Source organism: Onychostruthus taczanowskii, unplaced genomic scaffold (genome assembly GCF_017590055.1).
Source record: "Onychostruthus taczanowskii isolate IOZ18803 unplaced genomic scaffold, ASM1759005v1 scaffold87, whole genome shotgun sequence".
NCBI lineage: Eukaryota > Metazoa > Chordata > Aves > Passeriformes > Passeridae > Onychostruthus > Onychostruthus taczanowskii.
In genome coordinates, this window is record NW_024506662.1 from 2,530,946 (window position 1) to 2,556,415 (window position 25,470).

At 44.6% G+C, this 25,470-nt stretch overlaps 1 protein-coding gene and 1 long non-coding RNA gene across 6 annotated transcripts; one reads left to right on the forward strand and one right to left on the reverse strand.

Moving 5' to 3' along the window:
* On the reverse strand, positions 1-25,400 carry LOC121346933. Its single transcript, XR_005954144.1, has 5 exons — positions 25,345-25,400; positions 24,730-24,810; positions 14,980-15,038; positions 924-1,034; positions 1-134 (listed from the first exon to the last, which is right to left on the reverse strand). It is a non-coding gene; the product is annotated as an uncharacterized LOC121346933 (long non-coding RNA).
* Positions 94-13,633, forward strand: PSEN2 (presenilin 2). Of its 5 annotated transcripts, none has more exons than XM_041425128.1 (11): positions 94-237; positions 948-1,177; positions 2,028-2,169; positions 3,027-3,094; positions 3,959-4,179; positions 5,100-5,198; positions 6,936-7,013; positions 8,576-8,695; positions 9,210-9,328; positions 11,198-11,402; positions 13,316-13,633. In XM_041425128.1, the coding sequence occupies exons 1-10, from the start codon at positions 94-96 to the stop codon at positions 11,351-11,353; spliced, it is 1,377 nt and encodes a 458-aa protein (XP_041281062.1). In that variant the 3' UTR covers positions 11,354-11,402; positions 13,316-13,633. The 5 variants fall into 5 exon arrangements, with proteins under 5 accessions (XP_041281062.1, XP_041281061.1, XP_041281063.1 ...); XM_041425127.1 differs by having other exon boundaries at positions 11,198-11,397; positions 13,294-13,633; XM_041425129.1 differs by having other exon boundaries at positions 11,198-11,397.
* Positions 25,401-25,470: the final 70 nt, after the last annotated feature.

The following is a 25,470-nucleotide window of genomic DNA, read 5'->3' on the forward strand; positions in this document are numbered from 1 at the left end:
GTTCACTGTTTTCTTCCCCTCTGCTCTGCTTGTCCCCACAGCCTTGGGTAGTGCTTGGCTGTGCCCTCCTGAGTGCTGCCTTGGGAAGCGGCCATGATCACGTTCATGAACAATTCGGACAGCGAGGAGGAGCCCTGCAATGAGAGAACATCCCTGATGTCTGCAGAGAGCCCTCCAGTACCCTCCTACCAGGATGGCCTGCAAGCCTCAGAAGCAGGGGAAGCACAGGCACACAGGGTAGGTGTGTGTCCCTCACGGGGTGTGGTGACAGAAGTAGTCCTGCTACCCCTCAAGCCCTGCTTCCAGACTGGATTCTAGGATTGGCTTTAGTGTTGTTTCCCTGGTGTCACACTCAGCCAGCAGCAGCACTGCCTGTTGCCATTTCCTCCACTCCTGACTTTTTCCCCATTTTTATCTCCATATGTACTCCTCCCTTTTCCTTCCTTTTGGTAAAGATACAGGCTTTTAATCAGGACCTGATGCACATATCAGGACCTGTTGCAGGACATCCTTTTTAGCCTTCTTGTCTGCTCTGGTCAGATGCAGCTAATGTTAGAAGAGAATCTAGTCCAGCTGCCAGCAAAACAGCAGGATAAAGCAAGCACAGCATTGCTGAGAGAGGAGGAACACGTCAAGCTTTTGTCACCTCAGATGACATTTTTTCTTTCTAGTTCTGGGCATCTTGCCCTTCATGTTCATGTGTCTGTCTATATATGTGTATTTGAAGAGGTCCTTAGATATTCATGTAACTGGTTTAAAAACCACTTGCACCCGTTTGCAATGGAATTTAATGGAATTTCTAATGGTATTGTTCAGTTGGTATCTTTCTTTTAGGATTCAGCTGCTATGCTGTGGTGGCCTACAGCAGCCTCGTGAGATATGATGGATTCAAGCTTTGAACACAAAGAAAAGAAGCATCTTACACATTTGCAAATGTTTCTTTTCAGAAGAGGCGAGCAGGCAGCAGCCGTGGCCCAAACAATGTCGCTGGTGGAGAAATGTCTGGCTCGGGTGTTCCAGTGAGAGAAAGCATCCTGGAAAATGAAGAGGAGGAACTGACACTGAAATATGGAGCAAAGCATGTAATCATGCTCTTTGTGCCTGTCACCCTTTGTATGATTGTTGTCGTCGCCACCATAAAGTCAGTGCGCTTCTATACGGAGAAAAGCGGGCAGCTGTAAGTGGGCTCTGCAAACAGCCTGAGTATGTGGGACCCCCTGCTCCACACACACGCTCTGTGCATGCAGAGTGCTTCCTTGGCAGGCTGGGAGAACCTTTACACAGGTGAAGGTGGCTGTGGAGACATACAGAGAGCTTGCTGAAGTATGCTATGTTCACCTGTATAAGTTTTTCCCATACCTGCATTATGCTGATCTGTTAGCAGTGTCATTTGGGGTGCCCTGAGTGAGGCCTGTGAGCAGCACACTGAAGCTGCGTCATTCTGCAGCAGAAAAGGCCCAGGCTGAGCTCCTAGACTGTTCACTCACTAGCTGGCAGCAATGAGGGAATAGCATGTTCATTTGGATGAGTGTCTCATTTCCTGGTGATATTTCTGGTTCCTAAGGACTCATGGTGTGGATACATAATTCCATCCAGCTCTTGCTGACAGTGCCTGGCTTCTGGGCCCTGTCTCCTGGGGCTATAGCTGCTTCACATATGGGATGGAGAAAGGGGGACTGTGGTCCCTTGAACTGAATCAAAGGAAACAAAATGGGGGAAGGGCTGTAGGCTGGTGAGAAGGGATAAAAAAAGAGTCCAAAACTCCCCTACCAAATATGGAAAGAAAGGGTGTCCCCTATTTCAGAACAGCACCTGGGAACCCAGCTGCTCTATAAGAACGTGCTTTTGATAGAGACCACTAATCTTTAGTTGATAATTAACCTGAGCCCAGCCTACATCTCATGTTTGCTGTCCTTGGCAGTTCTACCTCCCTTTCTTTCCCACACACAGAGAGGTCTGGTTTTATCTGGGACAGATAGTTAGAGGAGAATATCTGTACTTTATATGGCTTTTGCTTTATCCTGCAGGATCTACACCCCTTTCAGTGAGGACACCCCATCTGTGGGCCAGCGTCTCTTGAACTCGGTGTTGAACACCATCGTGATGATCAGTGTCATCATTGTAATGACTGTGTTCCTAGTGCTGCTCTATAAATATCGCTGCTACAAGGTAAAGCATCCATGCCAGAGCCTTTTCCATCTCTGTGCTGTGAGCCTGGGATCAAATGGGCCTTGCATGGCAGTGAGAGACACAGGCACAGCACTGGCTCATCCTCATCTTGGGCACAGCAGGAATCATACTGTGCAGAACTCTTCATCAGTAGTGATGGAGCTGTGGCTCTGAATAGGCTTAGCTATTATTTTGTCACTAATGGTAGGCCCTTAAAAAACAAGATCTGCTACTGTGTGTTTGTCAGGTCTGAGTCTTCTGCACCTGATCCAAATATTTTGCCATTTGTACTTACAGACTAAGTTGTACTCTTTACTGTGAATGCCTTTTATTAAGTCATTTCAGACAAGCTTTGTGGGAACTGGTATTTTTTTCTGCCTGTGGAAGCTCTGGTAGAAGAGCACAAGGTTTGGAGAGAAAGGCACATTCAGGTTCTATGGTCCTCAGTTCTTATATGTGGTACCAGTTCAGCATTTGAGCTCCGTCCATTCCTGCTTTTTAAACTTGTCCCAAAGACAGAGTTTATTTTAGAGCCTCGGGTAAACCCCTCCTCTTTCCTAACAAACAGAAAGAATGTGCTCACCTGTATGAGCTAGCAGCCAGTCTGAATACATGAAAATGCTTAGGCCAGAGACTGAAATAAACCCAGACCAGCTAAAACAGTAAAGGACAGAATACAAAATGAAAGTGGGAGAACTGGGAGGAACTGGCTGTCCCTTCTCCTTCACTGACCATAGGGAAGACAGGGTCTTTGGACACTGGAAGAGGAGTGCAGAAGGGGGCTATTGGGCTGTAGTTCTGTGACCTGTGCAGGGATAACAGCCCTTACAATCACTGTCTCTTCTTGTCCTTGACAGTTCATCCATGGCTGGCTGATCCTGTCCTCCTTGATGCTGCTCTTCCTCTTTACCTACATATACCTCGGGTAAGTGGGAATGGTGCAGGTAACCTGGCAGTTCAGGGCTCCTGCACCTCTTTGCTGAGAATTCCCACTTTGAACAAGAAAAGGAATATCTCCCCTTCTCCAAATGGACATTTAAGTGTTGTTAGAAGAAGACAGCTTTCTCTTTTAAAAACCGGAAAAGAAGATCTTGAATAGTCAATGCTCAGTTTTACAAAAATCGCTGGGAAGTGAGTATGACATGAACAGGCTGAATCTTGTGGTACAGAGGCCCTGGATTATACATTGAGAAGCATGTGGAAAGGCACTTTGTGTGCCAAGATACTTTCCTGATTTGTCTTTTTTCTTAGACAACATTGTTCAAAGCTCATTCCCTTAGCTCCCATCTCAGGTGAAAGGAAACTTTTAACTTGTGGGTGACATTTGTTAAGAGATTTTCATTTTTAACTGTGAGCGTATTGCACCTGGTGGGATGACACTGACAGGATTTCTTTGCTGCAGACAGTCAGATAGCCACAGGCCTATGCTCATTTAAGACTTGAAATCCTGCCTGCTCAAACCTTGGAATGGCTGTTGAACTGAGGACTAAGGCAGTGGAATGCTGGTCTGTAACACAGCACATCCATCTCATGCAGGAGGAACAGAGCTCAGAGCAGCAAGCAGCCAAAGGGCAGGTTCCCCTTTCATGATGAGAGTTGCTCTATTCTGCTTCCTCCTGGTGTAGTTGGGGACCTTTTTCTTTAACTACAGCCAGTGGGATGCTTTGCTTTAGCTTTCACTGCTTAGCTAAATTTAGGCTGGGGACTTTTTTATTTAACTACAGCCAGTGGGATGCTTTGCATGTCTTTAGCTTTCACTGCTTAGCTAAATTTTCTTGTGGTATTCCAGGGAAGTATTGAAGACATACAATGTGGCCATGGATTATCCCACTCTCTTCATAGTCATCTGGAATTTTGGAGCTGTTGGAATGATTTGCATCCATTGGAAAGGTCCCTTGCAGCTCCAGCAAGCTTATCTCATTATGATCAGTGCTCTAATGGCATTGGTGTTCATTAAATATCTACCTGAGTGGTCAGCATGGGTGATTCTAGGTGCAATCTCCATCTATGGTAAGTCTGGGTTGTGACTCTCGAGATGTGGCTCCTCAGGACTCTGTATGTCCTTCAAAAAACCAACTTTATGGTGCTAAAAGTGCCAGATGGGCAATTAGCCTGCCTTGTCTCTTGCTAATTGTTTATGTAGGTAGTGTACCTCAACCAGGTAAGATGTGGCTCCTCAGGACTCAGTATGTCCTTCAAAAAACCAAGTTTATGGTGCTAAAAGCTTTAGAAAGTGCCAGATGGGCAATTAACTTGACTCCCTGCCTTGTCTCTTGCTAATTGTTTATGTAGGTAGTGTACCTCAACCAGGTCTGTCAAAGTGGATCACCAAGTCAGGGAAGGACTGAACCTCACCTAAGTGCATGGTAGGGGTGGCTGGATTTTTATCAGTAGCAGACCCGAAAGTCTTGCAGGTTTTGTTTATTGTTATCAAGAGATCATGGATTTTGGTATGAGTTCTAAGTTTCAAGTGAACCTGCAGAGCAAGAGGGAGGAGAGATGTGATGGAGGAGAGAGGGTAGGCAAAGAGGTACTGGACTGAAGGCTGCATGTGAAACACAGAGCCAGTGTAGGTAGTGATGGATTGTGGAATGTGAACAAAGCACCCCCACTCCTCCTCTAATTAAATTTAACATCTCAGTGAATCAGCTTTCAAAGAACTCATGTGGTATTCTCAAGGGGCTTTTTATAGGATTAGCACAGTGAAAACTCTTTATTATTACATTAAGGCTTGGAGATGGTATTTTAAGTGAGCAACACTTTCAGGGACTTAAAACAGCTAGAGTTATGCAAAGTGGTGGAAAGTGCCATTCAGGAAATCATCTGGTTTATATGGATAGATGTAAATTTAGGGGGAGAACATCTTAAAGATAAAGAATGTAAAATATGCATGACAGTTCAAGATGAGATTGGTCCTTTTCTTTCTGCAGATCTGATGGCTGTTCTCTGCCCCAAGGGGCCACTGAGAATGCTGGTAGAAACTGCACAGGAGAGAAATGAGCCCATTTTCCCTGCATTAATATATTCCTGTGAGTAAGATTACAATGTTAATGTTTTTAGCCAGATGAAACTCTGTGTCAAAGCAAAGAGCACTGTTTTACTACTTTCTTGCCTTAAGAATGTTCTGGAATTTGTAGAAGGCCTTGTTTATCACTTACAATGTTGCTAACTCAGATTAGCCAAAGGGAGCCCACATTTACCTTGTGAAGCTGGATGTTCAGAAACAGACTAATCCTTTCATGAATATAGTGCAGAATATGCCTTTTTTTTTCTGCACACAAAACCCTGTGTCAGGTGGGCAGCAGTGTTTGCCAAGTTCTGTGATGAGGTGATGCTCCCTCAATACATTTATTCATTGTGTGTATGCTTCACAGACACACTTTAAGCATGTGATGAGGCTCCATGCTTCCTGCAGCCCCCTCTTGCCCTCTGTGCCCTCTGTCCCGTACAGATGCCAGTGCTTAGAATATATTTGCTTTATTGTTCATTGTTTGGCTCCTCACTTTGCAAAGGGCTCCATTCAAGTATTGCTCTGCAAACAGCATCAGTCATCTCTCCCCTGGCTTTCTTGGGCTCTTTAACTACCACAGTGTCTGGTGCCCTTGTCCAGAGGTATCCACATGCCTAAGATTGTTGGAAGGCAGAAGAATCAACACTCATGGGACCTCAACTCGAGTCCTTCATGGACCTCAGTGACTTTTTCATTACATCACTTGGAAGATGAAGGGTTATTCCCAAAAGTTTGGTGCTAAGCTGAGGATGCCTACAACCTGACTGATTTTTTTTCTTCAAGCATTTAATGTTACATAAATGCTTTTATGTGTTCCAAGCAGAGTCTCAGTTCACCTCAGCTGCCTTCCCTTTTACAGGAGATTCTGTTACACTGACCTGAGACAATGTAGATGAAGTCTTTCACATGCTATAGTTAACAAACAAGAGCTTCCCTAAAGGAGAATGCAGTTCAGCAAATAATAAATACTGAACAAAAAGTTCTTATGCAGAATGCCAGTGTCTCCATTGCAAGACTACATTCTGTGGCTTCCTCTAAGTGCAAAAACATCACCTTGGCTGAGCTCATCATGGCAAAGCAGGCACTGTGTTTGGCTTGGCTTATTTTGTTTAGCTTAACTTCTATAAAATCAGGGAGAGTGATGCACACTTAAATAAAAAGCTGATTTGAGTTCCCTTCTGCTGATTTTGGAATGGTTGGTGTTCCTTTTCAATTTAAGGAACCCAAGAATAAACCCCCAAATATCAGTTGCTATTGGAACCAAAACAGAAATATGCAATATTTTGACAGGATGGAACCACAACAGGCAGAGAGAAAACTTGCATTCTGACAGCTCCTGTAATCCCTCACTTGTACCTTTAGCAGAACATGAGCAAGCTGTGTTAGTTAACCTCTGGTTACCTTTTGTATTACCATCATTCCCTGGGAAATTATTTTCTTTGAAGACAAGAGCCAGAAATCAGGAAGGAACCAAAGGAGTTGAGTACCCTAGTTCTGGAGTTTTGCTTTCTTTAATCCACAGAAAAAATTATATTGACTCTTAGCTACTTGTGCCCTGGAACTTTCTTAAAAACTGAATGGATGCATTGCCTTGGCCTTCTCCCACTTGCTGTCTCAGTTCCTAGGGAAACCAACTGAGTGTTTTAGAAGCATTTACAGGAGCAAGGGTTTGTATTTTTAGGGACAGCTAAATACTTATTTCCTCTGAGCTGTAGTGGCCAATGTTTTATGCAGCTGATTACTTTCTTTCTTGCAGCTGCTATGATGTGGACAGTTGGAATGGCAAAGCCAGACACAGCAGCAAGAGGAGCAAGTCAGCAGACATGGGATGCAGGTTTGTTTGCATGTCCTTCTCCCATACAGAGCACTGTCCTACAGAAATAATGAATATATTTGAGACTGAATGTAAACATAAGCTCCCAAATCCTGATGGATGAATTTTTTTAGTGTTGTTACCTGCAGAACTCAGTGATGTTCATAAACCTGTTAGGACTGGCAGCAAAGGTGAACAGACAATGTAGGAAGCTCCAGTATTCAGGCCACTTTTATTTTAAAAAAACCCAAATAAACAACAAATCAAATGGAAGTGTTGTTCAACTCACTTTTTTGGTGTACTGAAGTCAAATCTGAAAGTGAGCTAGTGGGGAGTTATATTTTTCCATACTGGGTATGGTAAATTACAACATAGGCTCCTAAATATAATACTGATGAGCTGGTGAAATTCAGTGCTGCATTCAGTGCCATGGAGCACCTCTCTGTAAGTGCTCTGTGGCTCACCCTGCTAAAGAAAAGAAGTATCTTTTCCCTTGGGTAAAGCCTTGTGTTAAGACAGCTACCCACCAGCAGCTTTTGTGATTCAAGTTTATATTGTAGCTGGTTCTGCAGTAATTTGGGTGCCTTTGCTTTTGTCTTCTTGAGATGCAAATTAAACTGCAGTTTTAAGGTGACTGAATAAAATCTTACATGTGGTTTTGGGAGGATTTCCCATCTAGTCCTGTTGCACTTCAGAGATGACAGTACTTTGGAATGTTAAGGCAATAAATGTGTGCAAGGGTTTGATAAGTGAACATGCTGCTTACTTCAGGATGAAGCAGCTGACGTACCAAGGAACAGCAGGGACATAATCCTGCTGTGAAAAGGGGCACAGAGCAGGCCCAGACTACATGCTGGGGGGTACAGAATGCTCTGTGGATGTTCTGTGTCCCAGACCACAGTCTGCTTGCACCTTCAGGAGCAAACTGACATGGATGGAAGAGTTTGTAGGAGCTTCTGAAATACAGGAATTGTCAGATAAAATCATATATCACAGACTGGCTGCTCCCAAAAGTACTGCCAAGGGCTCTGTCAGATGTGATTTAAGAAAGGGGGGAAAAAAGTGAAATTTTTGGACAATGAAATGTGTCTGCTTTCTACATGTGAACAGTCAGCTCCAAGAATGTCAGTGTGACTCAGGACTTCTCTCACAAATGGCACTCCTCTTAGTCATCCATTTTGGTTATGTGACTGGTTAGGGAATACCTGAGCACCTCCACCCCAGAGGTATAACACTGTGGGAATGCACATTAACTTGGGTGGGTTTGCCTTGTCATTGTGGCCTGTGCAGAGCAATGTTATGTCTGTGTACGTGCTCCCTTGCTAAAGCCATTGAGCTCTGTGAACACCCACGCTTCCAACTGTTCCAAACAATAACACACATGTTTCCCTCAAAGCCAATAAATGTCCCTGCTTCAACTGGTCCTGATGGTCACATCTCCTGGAGACAAAGGGCTTACCCACTGCAGGGCAGCTTCACAGGAGTGTGGATTTCATGGCCTAAAACGTGTTATAAATGTAGCTGTCTCTTGTGTTTCTTTTTTCTTTTTTAATCCACTCTTGGCCTGTTTTTGTGGAATCAAGCTGAGGATGGGAGAGAACACCTCAGGAGCCCTTCTCATGCAGAGTCTCAGATGTCAGAGACGAGGAGTCCTGTTCCAACCCGCCCCATCACTTCTTTAGAGGAGCTCGAGGAGGAGGAAAGTAAGGGAAGCTTTATACTTTCTTTTCAGTGTAGTCAGAACCTGGCATTTTTACTCTTTGTTGTTAACACTCTGTTCCCTAGTTTGGTCTAATCACAGTTGATTTGAACAGTTGTGCTTGCTGAGCAATGAAGATCTTGAGTCTGACTGTGTATTACCTCTTGCTGCTGCAGAATCTGTTCTGGGATTGTGGTTCCAGTGACATCTGTTGGCTACATGTACAATTTAAAACAGCTCCTTCTTCCCCTTGACTCCTCTCCCTCTCTGTCCTTGTGCTTCCTCAGCTGGGTCATTTGTAAAGCAGCCCAGGGAAGCACCTCAGAGAATGAGGGAGAACAAAGCAATTAGTGGGAAGAAGGGCTGGAAGTCTCAGTCTCCTCAGGAATGTGTGGGTCCAGGTTGGCAGCCAGGACTAGGAACCTTTACCTGCTCCCTAGGAGACAAGAATTTGTTCAGGAGGAAGCAAAACAGAAGGCTGAGAATTAACACTTGTTTTCTTTTTCCACTTCTTTCAGGGGGTGTGAAGCTGGGCCTTGGAGACTTCATATTTTACAGCGTGCTTGTTGGGAAAGCAGCTGCCACAGCTAGTGGAGACTGGAATACCACACTGGCCTGCTTTGTAGCCATTCTCATAGTAAGTGAGCAGCTTTTAAAAGCTCTGTCACACCCTGTTCAGCACAGAAGTGTTGCCAGAAGTGCCAGCAGCTGAGCACTGCTGAATCAGTCCAGGTAGCCTGCTAGGTATTTAGGAATACTCTGAATCTAGGCTTTAGGCAGCCACTGCAGCAGAATGATCCAGGCTAATCAGAGCAGAGCCAAGCATGGATATGGTGGGGGTGAAACAGCCCCAGGGAACTGCTGGTGTGTTTTCTTCAGCCACAAGAGTCAATATTAGGAACTCCACACTGATTAGCAAGTGCAGTTGAAAAGGTTAACTCTGTTATGCTGAGGGGAGCTGACAGATAAGAGGGTGAGGACCTATCTTATTCTACTATTTAAACTGGAAAAAATGAGAAGGAAGGATACTTAGATCCATGGAAATTATCAGTAAGGGCAGATGACTAACATACTGTAGCTGCTAAAGAGTTGGTCCTGCCAGGTCTAATGAAGACACGCTGTTAAGCTTCCACCTGAGTGGAAAATAATTACTGTGCACTTGCTGTTTACCTCAGCATCCTCATGGAAATGAACCAGAAAGACAACAGCATGATTTTTAGAATGTAAAAGAAAATCGATTACTGTGTCCTTCTTGGGCCTCTATTTTCCTACTTAGATCCCAAGGACAGTGCAAGTGACTGTCATTTGTGAAGACTGTGCATCAAAAAGCATGCAAACTAGAAATGAGCTGCCTTCACTGGAGTCTGTTCAGTGTAGCTTTCTGACCCCACAGCTCAGAGAAACCCACAGCATCACCAAACTCCTTATGCTGCAGTCCAGCATGGGAGGGTCCCTTTGCTGGGGGAAATGTTCTTGGTCATCCATCTTGTGAGACCAAGTGCCCTCCCATTATGTGTCTTTTATGGTACTGTTAAAGCTTGTTCTATCTCCTTTTGCAGTTTCATAATCTTGCTGCTACGTGGCTTTCTGGTTCCCAGAAATGTCCCCCCAATTTCCCAGCAGTAAGCACATCTCAAAAGGGAGATGAGATTTAAAGAGCAGGCGTAGGCCAGATATGGTCCATGAGAGAGTAAGAACAGAACTACAGGCTCAGGTAGATTTTCAACAAGCTTGCAGTCTAGAAACACTGATTTAAAAAAAAAATTAAAAAATCCTGTCTGCTGCTCTTTAGCTAGTAGATATTTTTGGAACCCAGTGTCTTTGAAGTTTTGTCATCATGGAAGAATTAAAAAGGGCTCTGATGACAGAAGGAATCTAGAGGTACTTAGCCACAGTATCTACCCAGAATAGACAACAGCTTCCTCACATGCTCCAAAAAGCAGATCTTGGTCTGCTACCCAGATAAAACCAGAACTCACCCATTGTAATAAGCAATCCAGCCAAAAGAACAGCAGTGGATATTTGATTTGGTTTTGGGTTTTTTTTTGGTTTTCTTTCTTTTTTTACCCCAAGGGACCTTGTAAACTGGGAATGTGTTTTAAGTATTAGAGACCTTCAGTGGAACTCCTATCTGTGCAGTTCACCAGGATTTAAGTGTTTTTGTCTGCTGGATCAGTACTTCATTCATAATGGCACAGGACAAGGAGTAAAATAATGTGTAAAGAAGTTAACCTCTCAGGGTCAGCTGTACCTCTGCATTTGCTGTTTGTACCACTTTCTCAGCAGAGAGTTGTGCTCAAGATTGCTGAGGAGAAACCTGGCCAACTTGTGTGAAAGATAAAGCTGTGGGCACACACACATACCCTGCTGCTGGTAGCTCAGGCAGTCTGCAGTGCTCTACAGTGCATTTAGATAATGATCTCTATGTTGGCTTGTTGGTAACAGATGTATTTCTGGTTGTCTTACTATTATCTCCTTGTGATTTTTATTCTCTTCTCTCTGACAGGGTTTATGCCTAACACTTTTACTACTGGCTGTTTTTAAGAAAGCACTGCCTGCTCTTCCCATCTCCATCACCTTTGGCTTGATCTTCTACTTCTCGACAGACAACCTCGTGCGACCGTTCATGGACACCCTGGCCTCCCACCAGCTGTATATTTAGAAGAAGTGGGAGTTAGAGGATTCTTTTCTAAGCTTTGCTGTGAAGTATGGTACAATGTTTGGAATAGGTCATAAAGTTTTTACACTTAGTGCCATATATTTGTAAGGAAAACACTAATTCCTTGATATGCCGTGTACTAAAAATCTAATATTTACATGTTGAACTGAGATTTTTCACAGGACTCTTGGTGAAAAGCCTGGCTCCTTGCTGATGTCAGAGTGTTACTTTTATTTTATTTGATGTGCACAGTGGCTGTTGTGAGCACAGAAACCTGTATGTGGCATGGAACACTGGAGAGGTGAGGGGTCTGATCTTTCAGCCAGGAGCTAAGGTGTTTTAGCCCTGGAACTCCAGTCATCTTTTACCATAGTCTAGAATTTCTAAGTCTTCACAAATTTGAAGTGTTGTGCAAACATGAGGTGCAAGTGATTGGAAAAGCACAGCTGGGAGCATGCACAGAGCAGTGTGTGAGCCATTAGAGAAGTGAGGCTGAACTTCCTCCGCTGGCTGCTGTGCACACAGCATCTGCTGAAATTGCCCCAAAGGCCCATTTATTCTGCCCTTACTTAGACATGGTGAGCTGTGAGGGATGGAGACAGGATGTCACTGGTGGGATGTTGGAACATCAGGCTCCTGCCTCTGAGCACATCCACCAGTGCAGCAAGCAGCTGATGGAGGCAGGGCTGCCCCTTCCAGCACATCAGATCCTCAGTGTGTGGAAACAGATACTGCTCTCTCCTCCCAGCATTTTATTTTTTAGGAAGTATTTTTCTGGGTCATTACTACAATCCTGAAGTGACCCTGAGGTGGAAATGACTGAACAACTCCAGTAAATCAGACCTGTAACTTATTACCTGTGTTTCTGGTCTCATTTCTGTGCATTGTTGTAACTACTCCAAAGGAGGATTTACCTTCCCTTTATTAAGAGGTCCTCTCTTACACTGACTGAGACTTGGTTTACCTAGGTTTTTGTACTGTTTAAAGATTATTTTTTTAATTACAAATTTTAAAATAGCTATTTAGTGTCAAAGGAACTCTTTTGGAACTATCCAGCCATAGTTTGTATCAAAATATTGGGGTGCAAACCTCAATCTGTTGTTACATTACTTTCAGGAATAGTTATACACCCTCAAGTGAGTTCATTAAGGAAATCACAGTGCTTGATGTCAGTAAAAAATACATAGGACAGACTGAACCTTTATGCTTTGTCCACCTTTGAAAAGAATTTTGTTTCTACTCTTTGAGTCAGTTTTTCAATAGTTGCCAAAGTTCTGTGATTTTTTTCTTTTCTTTTTATTTGTGTCTGTTACTCACACAAGCTCAGTTTTCTTTGACAGCTGATCAGTGTCAGTAAATGAAACATTATGTGAGAATTCATGAATAATGCAATGTCTTTGAGAGACATAGAATTTAATTTCTAGAAACACTTTTTAGCAAAGGCTTTGAATTACACAGTTTTGTGTAGTGCTTTTTCCAGTAGACCTGTTCAAGCTCATCTGCTTTGATAATTAACAAGGACATAACAGGTGATTCAGACTAATTTTTAAAAAGTGCATAAGTGTTTTTACAAGGGGTGTGTGTGTAGGTGTGTGTGTGTCAGTCTGGACAAGTCAGTAACTCTTGCTCTTTGTTAGTTTTCTGTCCTCATTTCTCACATTTGCAATGTTTGGATTTAACAATTGCAGAGTTAACTATTACTAAAAGGTATTTCCTTTGGAAATGTAAATCAGTAGAGCTTTGTTTGCTGATTTTTAAGGTTTATGTGAGAATTGCTTTTTCTATTTGTTTGTTTGTGTTTGTTCTTTTTAACGAAAAGAGTTATGGGGCCAAATTGGACTAGAATCACTGGGAAATGTGATTTTACTTTTTGCATTGCATGGTGTAAAAAGGATATTAATTATTTGTATATACTGAAAGAAAAATCCTGCTTGGCTTATCAGGGTTGTATTTCTATGAAAGCAGAGTTGATACTTGAAGGAAACTGGGAAGGGACCCTTCACATACTGAAGGATCACCACTGGTTTTCTGCAGACACCTGCTTGCCAAAGACTGGCCTTCCACTGACCAATTCTGCAGAACTTGCAAGAATTTTGATTTAAAAGGTAATTGAGCAAGAAATTCTGGCAGTGCAACAGAATGTATTGTCCTGGTGAGTGAAAGGAGTATATCATGGATATACTGGAGTGGTTATAATTGTATAAAAGTTCATATGTATTTACTATAAATATATATTTGTGTTTGTGTGTCCATGTACACACAGACATGCAAATTTTAAAATTACGTGGAGTGATTTCTCATCTTTCTGGATGTTTTCACCTGTGCATGAAGTTTTGTGTGTGATGTTAACATTGTGCAGCATGGCCTAAGATGTGAAATGCAGAGGGCAGGATTTACCCTGCTCATAGCTGGCTGCTACATGAGATACTGACTCAGTGACCTGGCAGCTTGAATCAGCAAAGCATTTGTCTGCCTAATGCGTTCATTCACCAGTGTCAACTTGCTGCATGCTCTGAAACAGCACAGCTGCCAGGTACACTGAGGTGACACTGTTCTTGATGCTGGTGTCACTCAGCATCTGAAGTCCTATAGGAGATGCCATGTGTTGGCATTTTCCTGTGTGACCCTGGTCACACTCACCCCTCCTCTCCAGTCTGAAATGAGTGTTTCTTTGCATCTACTCTCAAATGTAGCTTGGGCATACATCAGTCTTAAAGATCTAAGACTGAAGCCAAGTCCATGAACAAAAGTGTAGTGGTGAGCCTGCCTAATGCAACGCCCCAGTGAAACTTCTGGTGGGGGTCTGGGGTTGTTTTGCTGGAGTGTCTGTTGTGTGTCAAAGACTGCAGACGAGCCCTGTCCTCAGAGGATGCACAAGAAGCATCATAGTCATAATGAAAAAAACCAGAAACAGGATAGTCCTTGCAGAAGCACACAGCTTTCATTTGATACTCATGGTCTGATTCATCAAACCTGACTTCAGGCTCTTTGTTCTTGCCTTCATAGGTACTTCCAGTTAATCCCACTGTGCTTGCTTTCCTCTTCCTTGTAACTCAAACTGGGTTTTGGTTTAAATTGAATATAGAGTTATTTTTCTTTTCTGTTTCCCTCAGTCCCTGATCTCAGTTTCTGCTTTAGAGATGCTCCTTGGCAGCCACGGGAGGGCAGTAGGTCTATGTGGAGAAGTACCAGCCATTTTAAAGTCCTCTGCCCTGTGCCCCTTGTTTTTCAGAGAGGCTGAAGGCCCTGCAATCTCCTTTGTGGCAGGAAAAAGAAAGAAGAAAGGCAGGCACCCCACACTCCAGCACCACAGCTGTGGTTTTGGCCCTGCATGGGAAAGACTTTCAGTGAGAACAAGCTCACGCTGAACCTGAATTCATTTAAAACCAGCTGCTTTCAGTGTGATGCCATGTTCAGCACTACAGTCCTGGGTGAGATGCTGCTGTTACACTCCATTTTTATTTGGGTTCTCTCCCCCTTTTTTTAATAAATCATCCAGTCCTAGTTTCATTCCTCAAAGTCCCAAGCATAAGTCAGGGGCTCCTCCAGGCATTGCTAAATTCAATTTATTACATAAATAAACATTTTTTCTGAGCACCTTCAAGAAGGAAAGGAATAATTATACTTACTGATTTGTCATTCTTCCTCTCACTTCCAGTCTCCTATCTGGAGAGTAGGTCTTGCTAATCTGGGAGGAAAAAAGAGCACACAGCTTGTCCTTCCAGCTCTTGGCACTGAGAAATCTAGGGACAAGCTAGATAATGTTGGATGGGCTTTGAGCAACGTGGTCTAATGGAAGGTGTCCCTGCCCATGGCAGGGGGGTTGGTACTAGATGGTTTTTTTCCAACCCAAACCATTCTATGTTTCTCTGTTGTTTGTGTCCTCAGGAGGACCAGGGGGTATCTTATTTTCTTGAACCTGGTTGTTTTGTAAGAAAGCAGTCTGGAGAGATGTGGTATCTTTGCCAGAAGTTCTCCTACAACACTATTTGTATGCCCCCAACACACATTGTATTCCTCATGGAATTTATCCTTTCTTCCTCAGTCAGGTAAAGTGATGTGAGCTGTTCTCATTCTAGTGGGAAACAAAGCAAGAGAGTAAATCATGGAATCATAGAATGGTTTGGGTGGGAAGGGACTTTAAAATCATCTAGTTCCAACCCCCTCATATGGGTAGGGACACCTTCTACTAGACCAGGTCGCTTTATCCAGCCTGGCCTTGAACACTTCCAGGGATGGGCAGCCACAACTTCTCTGGGCAACCTGTGCCAGTGTCTCACCACTATCACAGTAAAGAATTTTATCCTAATAACTAATATAAACTTACTGTCTTTCAGTTTGAAGCAATTCCCCCTTGTCCTATCACTACATGCCCTTGTAAAAAGTACCTCTCCCTCTTTCTTTTGGGCTCCCCTCAGGTACTGGCAGGATACATGACCATGTTGGGTTTGAGCTTGGATACATAAGGAACATCTGTCCACATCAGATCATGGCATCAAACACCATCACACAAGTTACTGTTACTTCTTTTTTACATATTGCTTTGCTGCAGGTTTGCCATTACCTTTTGCCACTCTAAATGCAAGGTGTTTGCCCTGAGCACTGAAGGAGTTAAGCAAATATGAACTGTTATCTTCTTGGCGCAACACATTTGACAGGTGCCCAAGAGCACAGTTTGGGAGGTGCCAGTGCTCAGCACTATTTGTGGCTCACTATTAAAAAGATCTAAATAAACAGAGACTTTGAAGTGGAACTAGCTAAACTCCTTGATACAGAAACCTGAGGCAGGTACAGGGCCAAGTAGATGGAGTAGGAGTTTTCCAAAAGTGGGAACTGTTCGAGCCCTATCAAATGCAGCCTGAGGTAAGTGACAGTTCCCACAGCCAACTTGGGATTAGATCTGTGCTGAAATAAATGCCAGGAAGCCTGGCACTCCTGAACCTGCCTTGCAGAAGGGGGTGGAGTAGGAAAATCATTAGGCCTATTTTCTCCTGGATCACTGGTTTCCATGATTTCAAGGCGACCTTGCTCACCCTGGTATAAAATATGTGTAACTCCATAGCTAACTTGCATTCAAGCAGACCAGGAATGATTCATAAAGTAGAAGTGTGGAAAACTGATCCAGCCTATTTAACTTATGCCATGCCATCTCCAACCTTTACAAAGCTTAAGGTACAAGCATTTAAAATTTTCCCTGACTTCACTGAGATGCATTTGTGTATAAAAGAATATGAGCCTTCCTCCAAAACTGGCGTAAGACAAGCAAGATCCCTGGAGCTGAAGGTAGGATCCAGGATTATTTTAAAAGCTACCTATCCTGTGTACAAACAGTAGCAATAAAATGCCAGTAGCATTAGCAGAACTGTTCTAAACAGGAATGTCATCCCTTCATCAAGCCAGAAAAGACATGCCCTCTCTTTAAGCCCCTACCAAATACAGTTTTTGTGATATTCTGTGAAGTTCAGATTTGAGCTATTTTTGTTCTCCAGCTATTGTGCTAACAGTCTTCTTGAGTATTCTTTGAGTTTCAAGGGATATGACAACTGTTTTAACTTTCTTCTTCAATATGGAAAAGAATTGCCCTGATTTCTGTCCCTGTGTGATTTGGGTGGGCAAGCAAGAATGAAATGGCAAATGCACCAAACAAGGACTTAAATAGAATGGAGAAATGAGGGCATTTAGCATGTAAAGGGTTAAGGTACATTCTCTGCTACTCTTGGATGCACATGCTATGTATCACTGTCATGAAATAGGAGTGTTGCTGCAGGACAGTGAGAACATCTGTATTTCAGGAAAGGAGTAACATCTCCTATGCTGGGAAAGCAGACCACCAGCAAAACAAGCCAAAGTTGCTACAGTGCATAGAGTGGATGGTGCAGGGTGTAGTCACTGTCCAGGCTGCATCCTCAGGTAGTGTGTCTGGTGGGACTGCTGAAGGAAAGGGTCATCCTTGTGCTCACACCTTGGGCTCCTCCAGGCTGGAAATCTCACAAGTGTCTGCCAGTTGATGGCAGAGTGAACCTGCAGCGCTGGTTCTCAGCACTGCTGTGCCTGAAGGCAAACCCTTTTCCCTGCACACTAGCACTGAGCAGGTTGAAATTCCTCTGCTGTACTTCCACTGAGGCTTTCCAAACACTTCTTTAGGCATTAGGAGCATGACAGAGCAGAAGAATGCCATTAACCCTATTTTACAGATAGGAGTTGAATAATTTGCTCAGGATCAAATGAAGGGCTTAACCTGGATGTCTGGAGCATCTCTCAATCAGTCACTCCTACCAGAGCCTTGTTAATTGCTGGTGTCTCCCTCTTAGTTGCACTCTGGTACGTGTCAGTCAGGATGTTCTGCCACCAGCTGGTCTCCCTCTGTCCAGGTATGCAGACACAGATGCAGATAGCAGAGGTTACATTATGCAGTCCTGCTCAATTGGCTTCTGGAATTGGATTGATAGCCACAGCAAAGCAGGAAAAAGGTCAGTCAGCATCCAAAGGCAGCAACAATCCTGCTTTCCCATACTGGTTTTGGCTTTTGGGTTTTGAAGCCACAACATCCCTGCAGACTGACTGCTAGAAGTAAATTGTCATGACTATCTGTGAATCATTGTCTGGCAAGTGGATGGAGGTTGTGAGTTTGTCCATTTGCCACACAGGCACTCAGAAACACCCTGCAGCTTTCCATGTCTGCATCCCACACCTTGCTGTGTTTGGAACAGTGAGGCAGGAAGCCAGGAAGCCAGAACAAGTACTGGCTTTCAGGGCAGTGAAAGAAAACACGGTGTCTTGGGGATGATTCCAGGCTAGGGCAAGGTAGCTCGCTGCTCTCCAGCTCTGTGAGACATGGCAATGCCATGCCAAAATCTGGGGCAGTGGCTGAGTTTGGCAGCACACTTTGCCATTAACCAGCAGAACTATGATGACTAGTGTTAATTCTTAGTTCCAGTAAAGTGTTCAGAAATAACTCTGTTTCTGCCATGTTCTCTGGCTCCAGCCTGTCTTCCCATTTAGAACAACTCTGCCCAAATTGTTCAGATAACCCTTCTGTCCTTGGCAAAATGCTTTTCAGGGCAGCTAAATGCAGGCAAAGAACTTGTTCCTGTTTGCCTAGCTTTAAAATTAATTTGCCATGTTTGCCCAGGGGGTGAATGGCTCTGCCAGTTATCATCTGTAAAGCAAATCCTGGCTGGAAGCTACAAAGAATTGAGACTTTCCACCTTGTCCATGCAGGATCGATTGAGGTTCATGTAAACAATCAGGTGCCAAGGGGAGAGAGCAAAACACCAAACTATGCAAGCAAATGCAATTTACAATGAGCAGAAACAACTGATCTGTCTAGTCCAGACAAAGAAGAATTACAGACTGAATAATGTTTAACTGAGTTCAACAGAGAAACAGAAATGCCATGTTCTTGAGGCACACAGCTGAAAATCAGGCTACTGCACTCTTCATCTCATTCAAAATGGCTTTGCTCAACACCCATAAAAAAGCACTGTTGTGCAACACGATTTGAACTGGCAAATATAATACTGTGAATGTTTTACTGTATAAATTGCTAAGGTGGCAGGGCCCATGGTCCTGTCCTTGTCCTGCACTGTCCCACACACTAACCCAAAGACAAGGACTGGTATCCCTTTCTTCCATTTAGTGCTTGTATCTGCACCTTTTCACCTGCACTGTCTTTCTCTTAATGTCCTCCACTGCCATGGGCTTGTGTCCAGTTTCCAAAGGACCCACTTGGCCCCCACATGGTGCAGTCTGGAGGAGAGCTGGGTGGCTGAGGCACAGCCACGCCTGGCGTGGTGGTGTTTCCATGGTGTGCTGCACAGCCCTTTCTGGCAGCCTCCTGTCACTGAGGAACAACAGTGTGGCTTGGGCTTGTCATGGCTTGTTACCACCTCACCCTGACAGCAGCACCTAGTTTTGTTTTCTTTCATCACCTTTCCTTCCTTCCTTCCCCAAAGCAGCTCCTTTCTGGGCGATATGGAAAGGAGGGCGGTGTGAGCAGGGGCACAGAGAGGCAAGGCAAAACATAGGGGGCAAAGGGAAGGGTTTTGTGCCTTCTTCACCCTCCCTTTTTTCAATTAGGGGACAAGACAGCCCTTCAGCAGTCCCCTCTCCTCCACAGAACCTGGCACCCACCTCTGCTCACCTCCTCCCAGCCCCACTGGCATTCCCTGCCCTCTGCAGCTGTGCAGAGCAAGGCTGCTCACTGAAAGCTCCAGAAGGAAAACGGGTGGGAATAATGGAATTTCTCTGTGGTGACCAGTGCCATGACCTGAGGGAATGGCATAAAGTCATGTCAGGGGGGGTTTAGGTTGGATATTAGGAAAAGGTTCTTCAGCCAGAGGGTGGTTGGGCACTGGAACAAGCTCCTCAGGGGAGTGGTCACAGCACCAAGCCCGACAGAATCCAAGAGGTGTTTGCCAGTGCAGTCAGGCACATGGTGTGAATCTTGTGGTGTCCAGTGCAGACCCAGAAGTTGGAGTTAATGATCCTTGTGGGTTCCTTCCAACTCAGCATATTCTGTGATTCTAGGAAATATCTGTCCTGCTCCCTGCACTATATCTTCCTCTTGGACAGAAAATATCTTGAGAACTGCCACACCACCCCCTTCTGACAGCAGTAAATCATCTTAAAATTAAAGTGCTAACTGAAATGGCACCTTGCCTCTGTCCCTTTGCAGTGAGTGGAGAGAGAAGAAGGAAGGACAAGTGCAATGATTGCAGAATGCTTTGGGATGAAAATACACAGTTCAGAAACCACAGCAGTAATAAGCTTAACAAAAATAGCTCATAATTTGGATCCTATGATGATACTGCATGTGCATCTAGAATTGGCTGAGTCAGCGAGATGCCATTTCTCTGAGAGCTCCTGCTCTCATTCTTGGCCATAAAGCCATATAAATAACATATGGTACAAACAGCATCACTGACACCTGCCAAAGTTTTGAAATACCTACAAGCTAACTACTAAAACCAAGCCACCTGTCCAGTGACTTGCACTTGAGTTGTTCCACTTCATCATCCCTGTATTATTATGTTGATGGGACGCCATAAATCTACAGAGTCAGAGAAGACATTGCATCTGCCCCTGAAGAAATTACCTTCTAGAGAAGATGAGTGAACTCAAGGCAAAACCCATCAAGAGGTAGCTCATCTGAGCCTCAGAAGTTGCTTGGAGAAGGAGGACTGAGGGAAACACTTCCAGAGCAGTTTTTGCTTTGTGGTTAGCTGTATGAACATGAGAGAAGGATGGTGATGTATATTAGAGATTCCTAGAATCATTAAGCTTGGAAAAGCCCTCCAGGTTCATAAAGTTCAACCATACATATTGTGGTTGGAGAAACAGTTTGGGCCTGTCCTATGCAAGAGAATTTCTGAGTGTTCTCTGAACAGCCTGGATACTTGTCAGCCTAATTACATGACCAACTACTGCTTAATTGAGGCTCCATTAACTTTTTTTCTGCAGGTCAGTAGTCTGCCCAGTAATTTTCTGTTGCAATGCAGGCCTTCTTACTGCAGGGCTCAAAGATCCTTCCAGGCTCTGCTTCTCTAACTTTTTCTGTTTGTAGAAGTTTAGCCCTTCTGGCTCATTCCTCTCTGGGAACATGTCCCACTTTGTACAAGGCTTTGAGGAAGTCAGCTTTCCCCAGGTGCTTCAGTCAGCATCAGCACTGGCAGAGGTTTATTTGGGTGTTCCCTGGCACCCAGTAAATGGTGAGCTGATGTCTGGTGAGCAAAGAGACTCCTCTCAGAACTAACAGTGAACAGGAGCAGGAAGAAGATCCCACCCAAGGGACCCTGCTGGAAATCACAGCTAGGCAACCTTGGGCTTGCCCTTCCCAGTGCCCTTCTTGCTGCTCCTAGCCCAGGCCTGCAGCAGAGCTGTTTATGCACCCCATGAAATTGCACCATGAAGCCCTTCCTTACATAAAGATCAACAAGCAATATGGGGTGGGGATAGGATGGCACAGCTAAAGCATCTGCTGTGGAGTCAGGACTTCCAGCTGCTACATGAGGCTTTCCCACTGACCTGCAAAATTAGGATATTTTGAGAGTTAAATGATCCTGAACACATCCTTTTAACATTAGTAGAGAGAAGTCTCTGGGGGAGTATGATTCCGACACTAGTTAAATTGCAACTATTAGTTATAATTTAAATTTATTATATTTTTGATTACATTTATATATATCATGAGGATAGATAGATCATTTTAGTATTTATAGCTTTATAATAATATTACTATAATCAAACTAATAATGATTTTATTATAATTTAATACAAGACTGGTTTATATACTCCTCATAGTTGTAAGTTTCTTGCTAGAAATGCTCACAGAAATGTTTCTAGATAAGGCAGTATGTTGAAATTTGACTGAATAGAACACTACCAAGCAAGATACAAGAAGAAAATGACAGCTGTATTGCAAAAAAATGTGTTTTAGCTGATTTATTAATAATGTTCACTTCTTATTCTTATATCTAATCAAGAGATTCCTCAGAGTCTAGGAACTTGCTTTCTCACAGGACTGCTTTGGTTTGCTCTGCAAATTAGTCTCTGCACTACACACACCTCCAAAAGAATGCAGGTATATAGCACAAAAATTACATGAGATTTAGACACTGATGCAAAACCTTTTAACCTGCAACAACCTCATTCTGCTGTCACATCCACTGGAGGCACTAAAGCATGAATGGATGTCAGCGTTTAGGTATTTACAAAGAAGTTTCATAGAATCACAGAATAGTTTGGGTTGGAAGGGACCTTAAAAGTTTGACTAGTTCCAACCCTCTGCCATGAGGAGGGACATCTTCCACCAAACCAGGTTGCTCAGAGCCTCATCCAACCTGGCCTTGAACACTTCCAGGGATGGGGCAGCCACAGCTTCTCTGGGCAACCTGTGCCAGGGCCTCACCACCCTCACAGTAAAGAATTTCTCTTTAATATCTATCCTAGGTCTGCTTTCTTTTAGTTTGAATCCATTCCTCCTTGTCCTGTCTCCCTACAGGCCCTTGTAAAAAGGACCTCTCTACAGGGATTAGGTTTCTTCCCTCTACCCTGCTTGGAAGGACTTTATGTGTTAATGTTTGCATAGCACATTCAGCAGATCAGCTTCTACACAAACCCTGCCCAGATTCAGTGCCTGGATGAAGCTGCTGTTTCACCTACACTGCTTTGGTGGAGGGCACAAAACCAGAATGGGGCAGCCTGGGCTGACCCCCACAGGATTCCTGTCCATGTCTCCATGTGCCACTGGACAAGGCACAGTTTGCACAAGGCCTGACTGCATATTTGTCTGGGATTTGGATGGGACTGGAGGATTGCTTCATTCTCACTTCCTTTTGCTGAACTTTCCCATTAAATAATATGAGTAAGGCTGAAGAGAGAAGACAAGAGTATGCATAATGATTGGGGTCTCAGTGTGTGGGGTGCTGTTAAGGCTTCACAAGCAGAGAAAGGAACCTGAACACCCCAAAGCCCAGAGGAACAGCCAACAAGGCTGTTACATGAACCAGGGATACCCTTCCTGAAGAAAAGGATGACTCCCTGGCCTATTTCCCAAGTACAACACTGGCCCTTCCTTTTTTCAGGATCAAACGCTGTCAATCTCACAATTGGTAGCACTAAACCAATCCCAAATACTGACAATATTTTTTCTCTATTACCATTTTTCCTCAGTTTACAGGGAGATCTGCCATGGAACAGCTCTCCCAGCACTTCATATACATCATGTTCAAAGTTTTATTCAGGATTCTGGACAAAGTAGGCAACTGTTCCCACAAAAATTAACCTCTGGATTCTGGATTGAGTCCTGGGTGTCTTGTCCCTACTCCACCTAAGAACTAAGAAGTAACAAAGAGGGACATACACTATTTTTTCCCAGCAGCTTCAGTCCTACATCTTTGCACTCCAAATTAGGTGGGAATACAGACACTTCTCTCTTCTTTATGTACAGAAAGAGCTCAAGTTCAATGGGTCTTTTAAGGCTGCAGAAAGTCTGGCAGGAGAAGGTGTGATGCAAATTGAACAGCAGTGGCAGAAATATCCAATGGTTTACCACGTGTGAATGAAGGGAACCAGCCAGGCCTGTCTTTGAGAGATGGGGAGAGCTTCACCCTCCTGTGCTTGTTCTGCCTCCATCTCAAACTATGGCAGCCTGCTCTAGCATAAACCTTCCAGTTCCCCGTGCTCAGCACAGTGAGTAAGATGTTTCACAATTAACGCCGAGCTGACGCAAGCAAAGCGATGTTGCACAGAAACTGAGCGCTGACATCCAAATTCGGCACAGGAACAGATAAAGGGGTGTCGTTAGAAAAGACACCTAAAACTTACCTCTTTCCAGATCAGGGCACATATGATCTTTCCTTTATTAGAAATAGTATGAGCCTAACCACAAACAGAACGATTAATTTGTGGGAATTTCCACAGGTGTGAGTATTGAAATGAAGAAAACTAGGCATTTTTTTGACAAAACTTCTCAAGGCTGGTCTCTTATTACAGTCATGTTTTTACTTCATCTACATATTGAGCCTCCATCCCCTTATCAAAGTATTGTGTTTGCCCTTTCCATTTCAGATATATTTTGTCTACACACAGCCTTTGTGTTAAGCATTTAATTCAATAACGTGCCTTTCCCAGCGAACTGGTTTTTATTTCACCTTTCAAATTCAAATCCAGCCTTTTTAGTCCTGATTGGAGCTGGCTTCTAATTTGATAATGTTTGGGTGATGAATTTTGCTAAATTTATTTGTGGCTGTCTGTTCAGTGCCTTATAGAGACCTTCTCAGGGTTTATGTGGGAAGCTGAGAGGGGCTTGGGGGAGATGCAAATATTTTTGGTTTTTTTTAAAAACGTGAAGGAATATGTGTAGTACTGGAACAATATTTGGTAAAAACCAGCCAAAACATCTTTTGTCTGAGCAGCTGGAGATAATAATTGTCTCTCTTTACAGAGGAGGGCAACTCTGGCAATAATATTCACATTGGCAGTAATATTCACAGGTTAAACCTCCCTACACACTTAGAGCAGACCATTTATCCATTTTCCTTCTTCACAAATCCACAGCATCCACAACTCCTGACTTAGATACAGGTCCTCTGGTGGGGATTTAAGTGCTCAATTCAAGCTACTAGTTAGCTGAAAAGGTCAGCCAAAACAAGCAATTGATAATGGTGAAATTAAAGCTCCGGGCTGTTTGTTGGTCACTCCTGCAAGTTATGCTACAACTGGAGAAGGATTATGAATCCTGTTTGGTTTAGGAAGGAACGAATGATTTAATCTCCAAACCTCACTCCTGCACTGATGCAGCCATGTGGCAAATGCACCAGAACGGCTGTATTGTTATTTTTCAGACGGGAAAGTTGCTGACAGAGGCGGGCGCTTACCAGAGCATCCATCCAGCACGGAGCTGCCGTTCCTGCGAGCGCCCCGCAGCCTCCGCGGGACGCCACATCCCTGGCACCGACCTGCAGGGAGCAAGGCACCGCATTTGCTTCCAACGTGCATACGAGCATTTCCCAACAACGTGAATGGTTCCCAATGCCTGCGTGACACGATGCTTTGAAAAGCATCACAGGGGCAACCACAAACAAAGGTTTCCCGGACACGGAGCGCCACGAATTGGGAGCTGGTCCCTTCGCCCGGCGTTTCCCTGGAGCCTGCCGGGCTCCTCATGCACATTAATGGGGAACGTGGGACCCCCGGAGCAGCGACACCCCGGCCTCCTGCGCCCACCTCAGCCGCGGGGTGCGAGCGCTGCCCGCCCCATCCTCTCCCACCGCGGGACCTCCCTCCCCCGCCCCGCCAGCCGGGACCGCGCCGAGACGCCTCCACCTCCGACTGACACGGCGACCGGGCGGTCCCCGTTCGCTAGGGAAGCCCAGCCCGGGGGGAGCCAGCCCAGCGGCGGCAGACGGCGGCTGTCGCCGCCCCGCTCGCAGCACACGCTCCTCACGCCTCACCCGGCTGCCCGCGCCCCCCCCGCCCGCCGCCGCACGGACCTCACGGGCCTCACGTCCCCCTGCAGCCGCCGCGCGCGCCGCGCCGGGCCCGCCCCGCATTGGCCGGAGCCCCGCCCGAGCCCGCCGCCCATTGGCGGAGGCGCGGGGCGCACGGGCTCCGCCAAT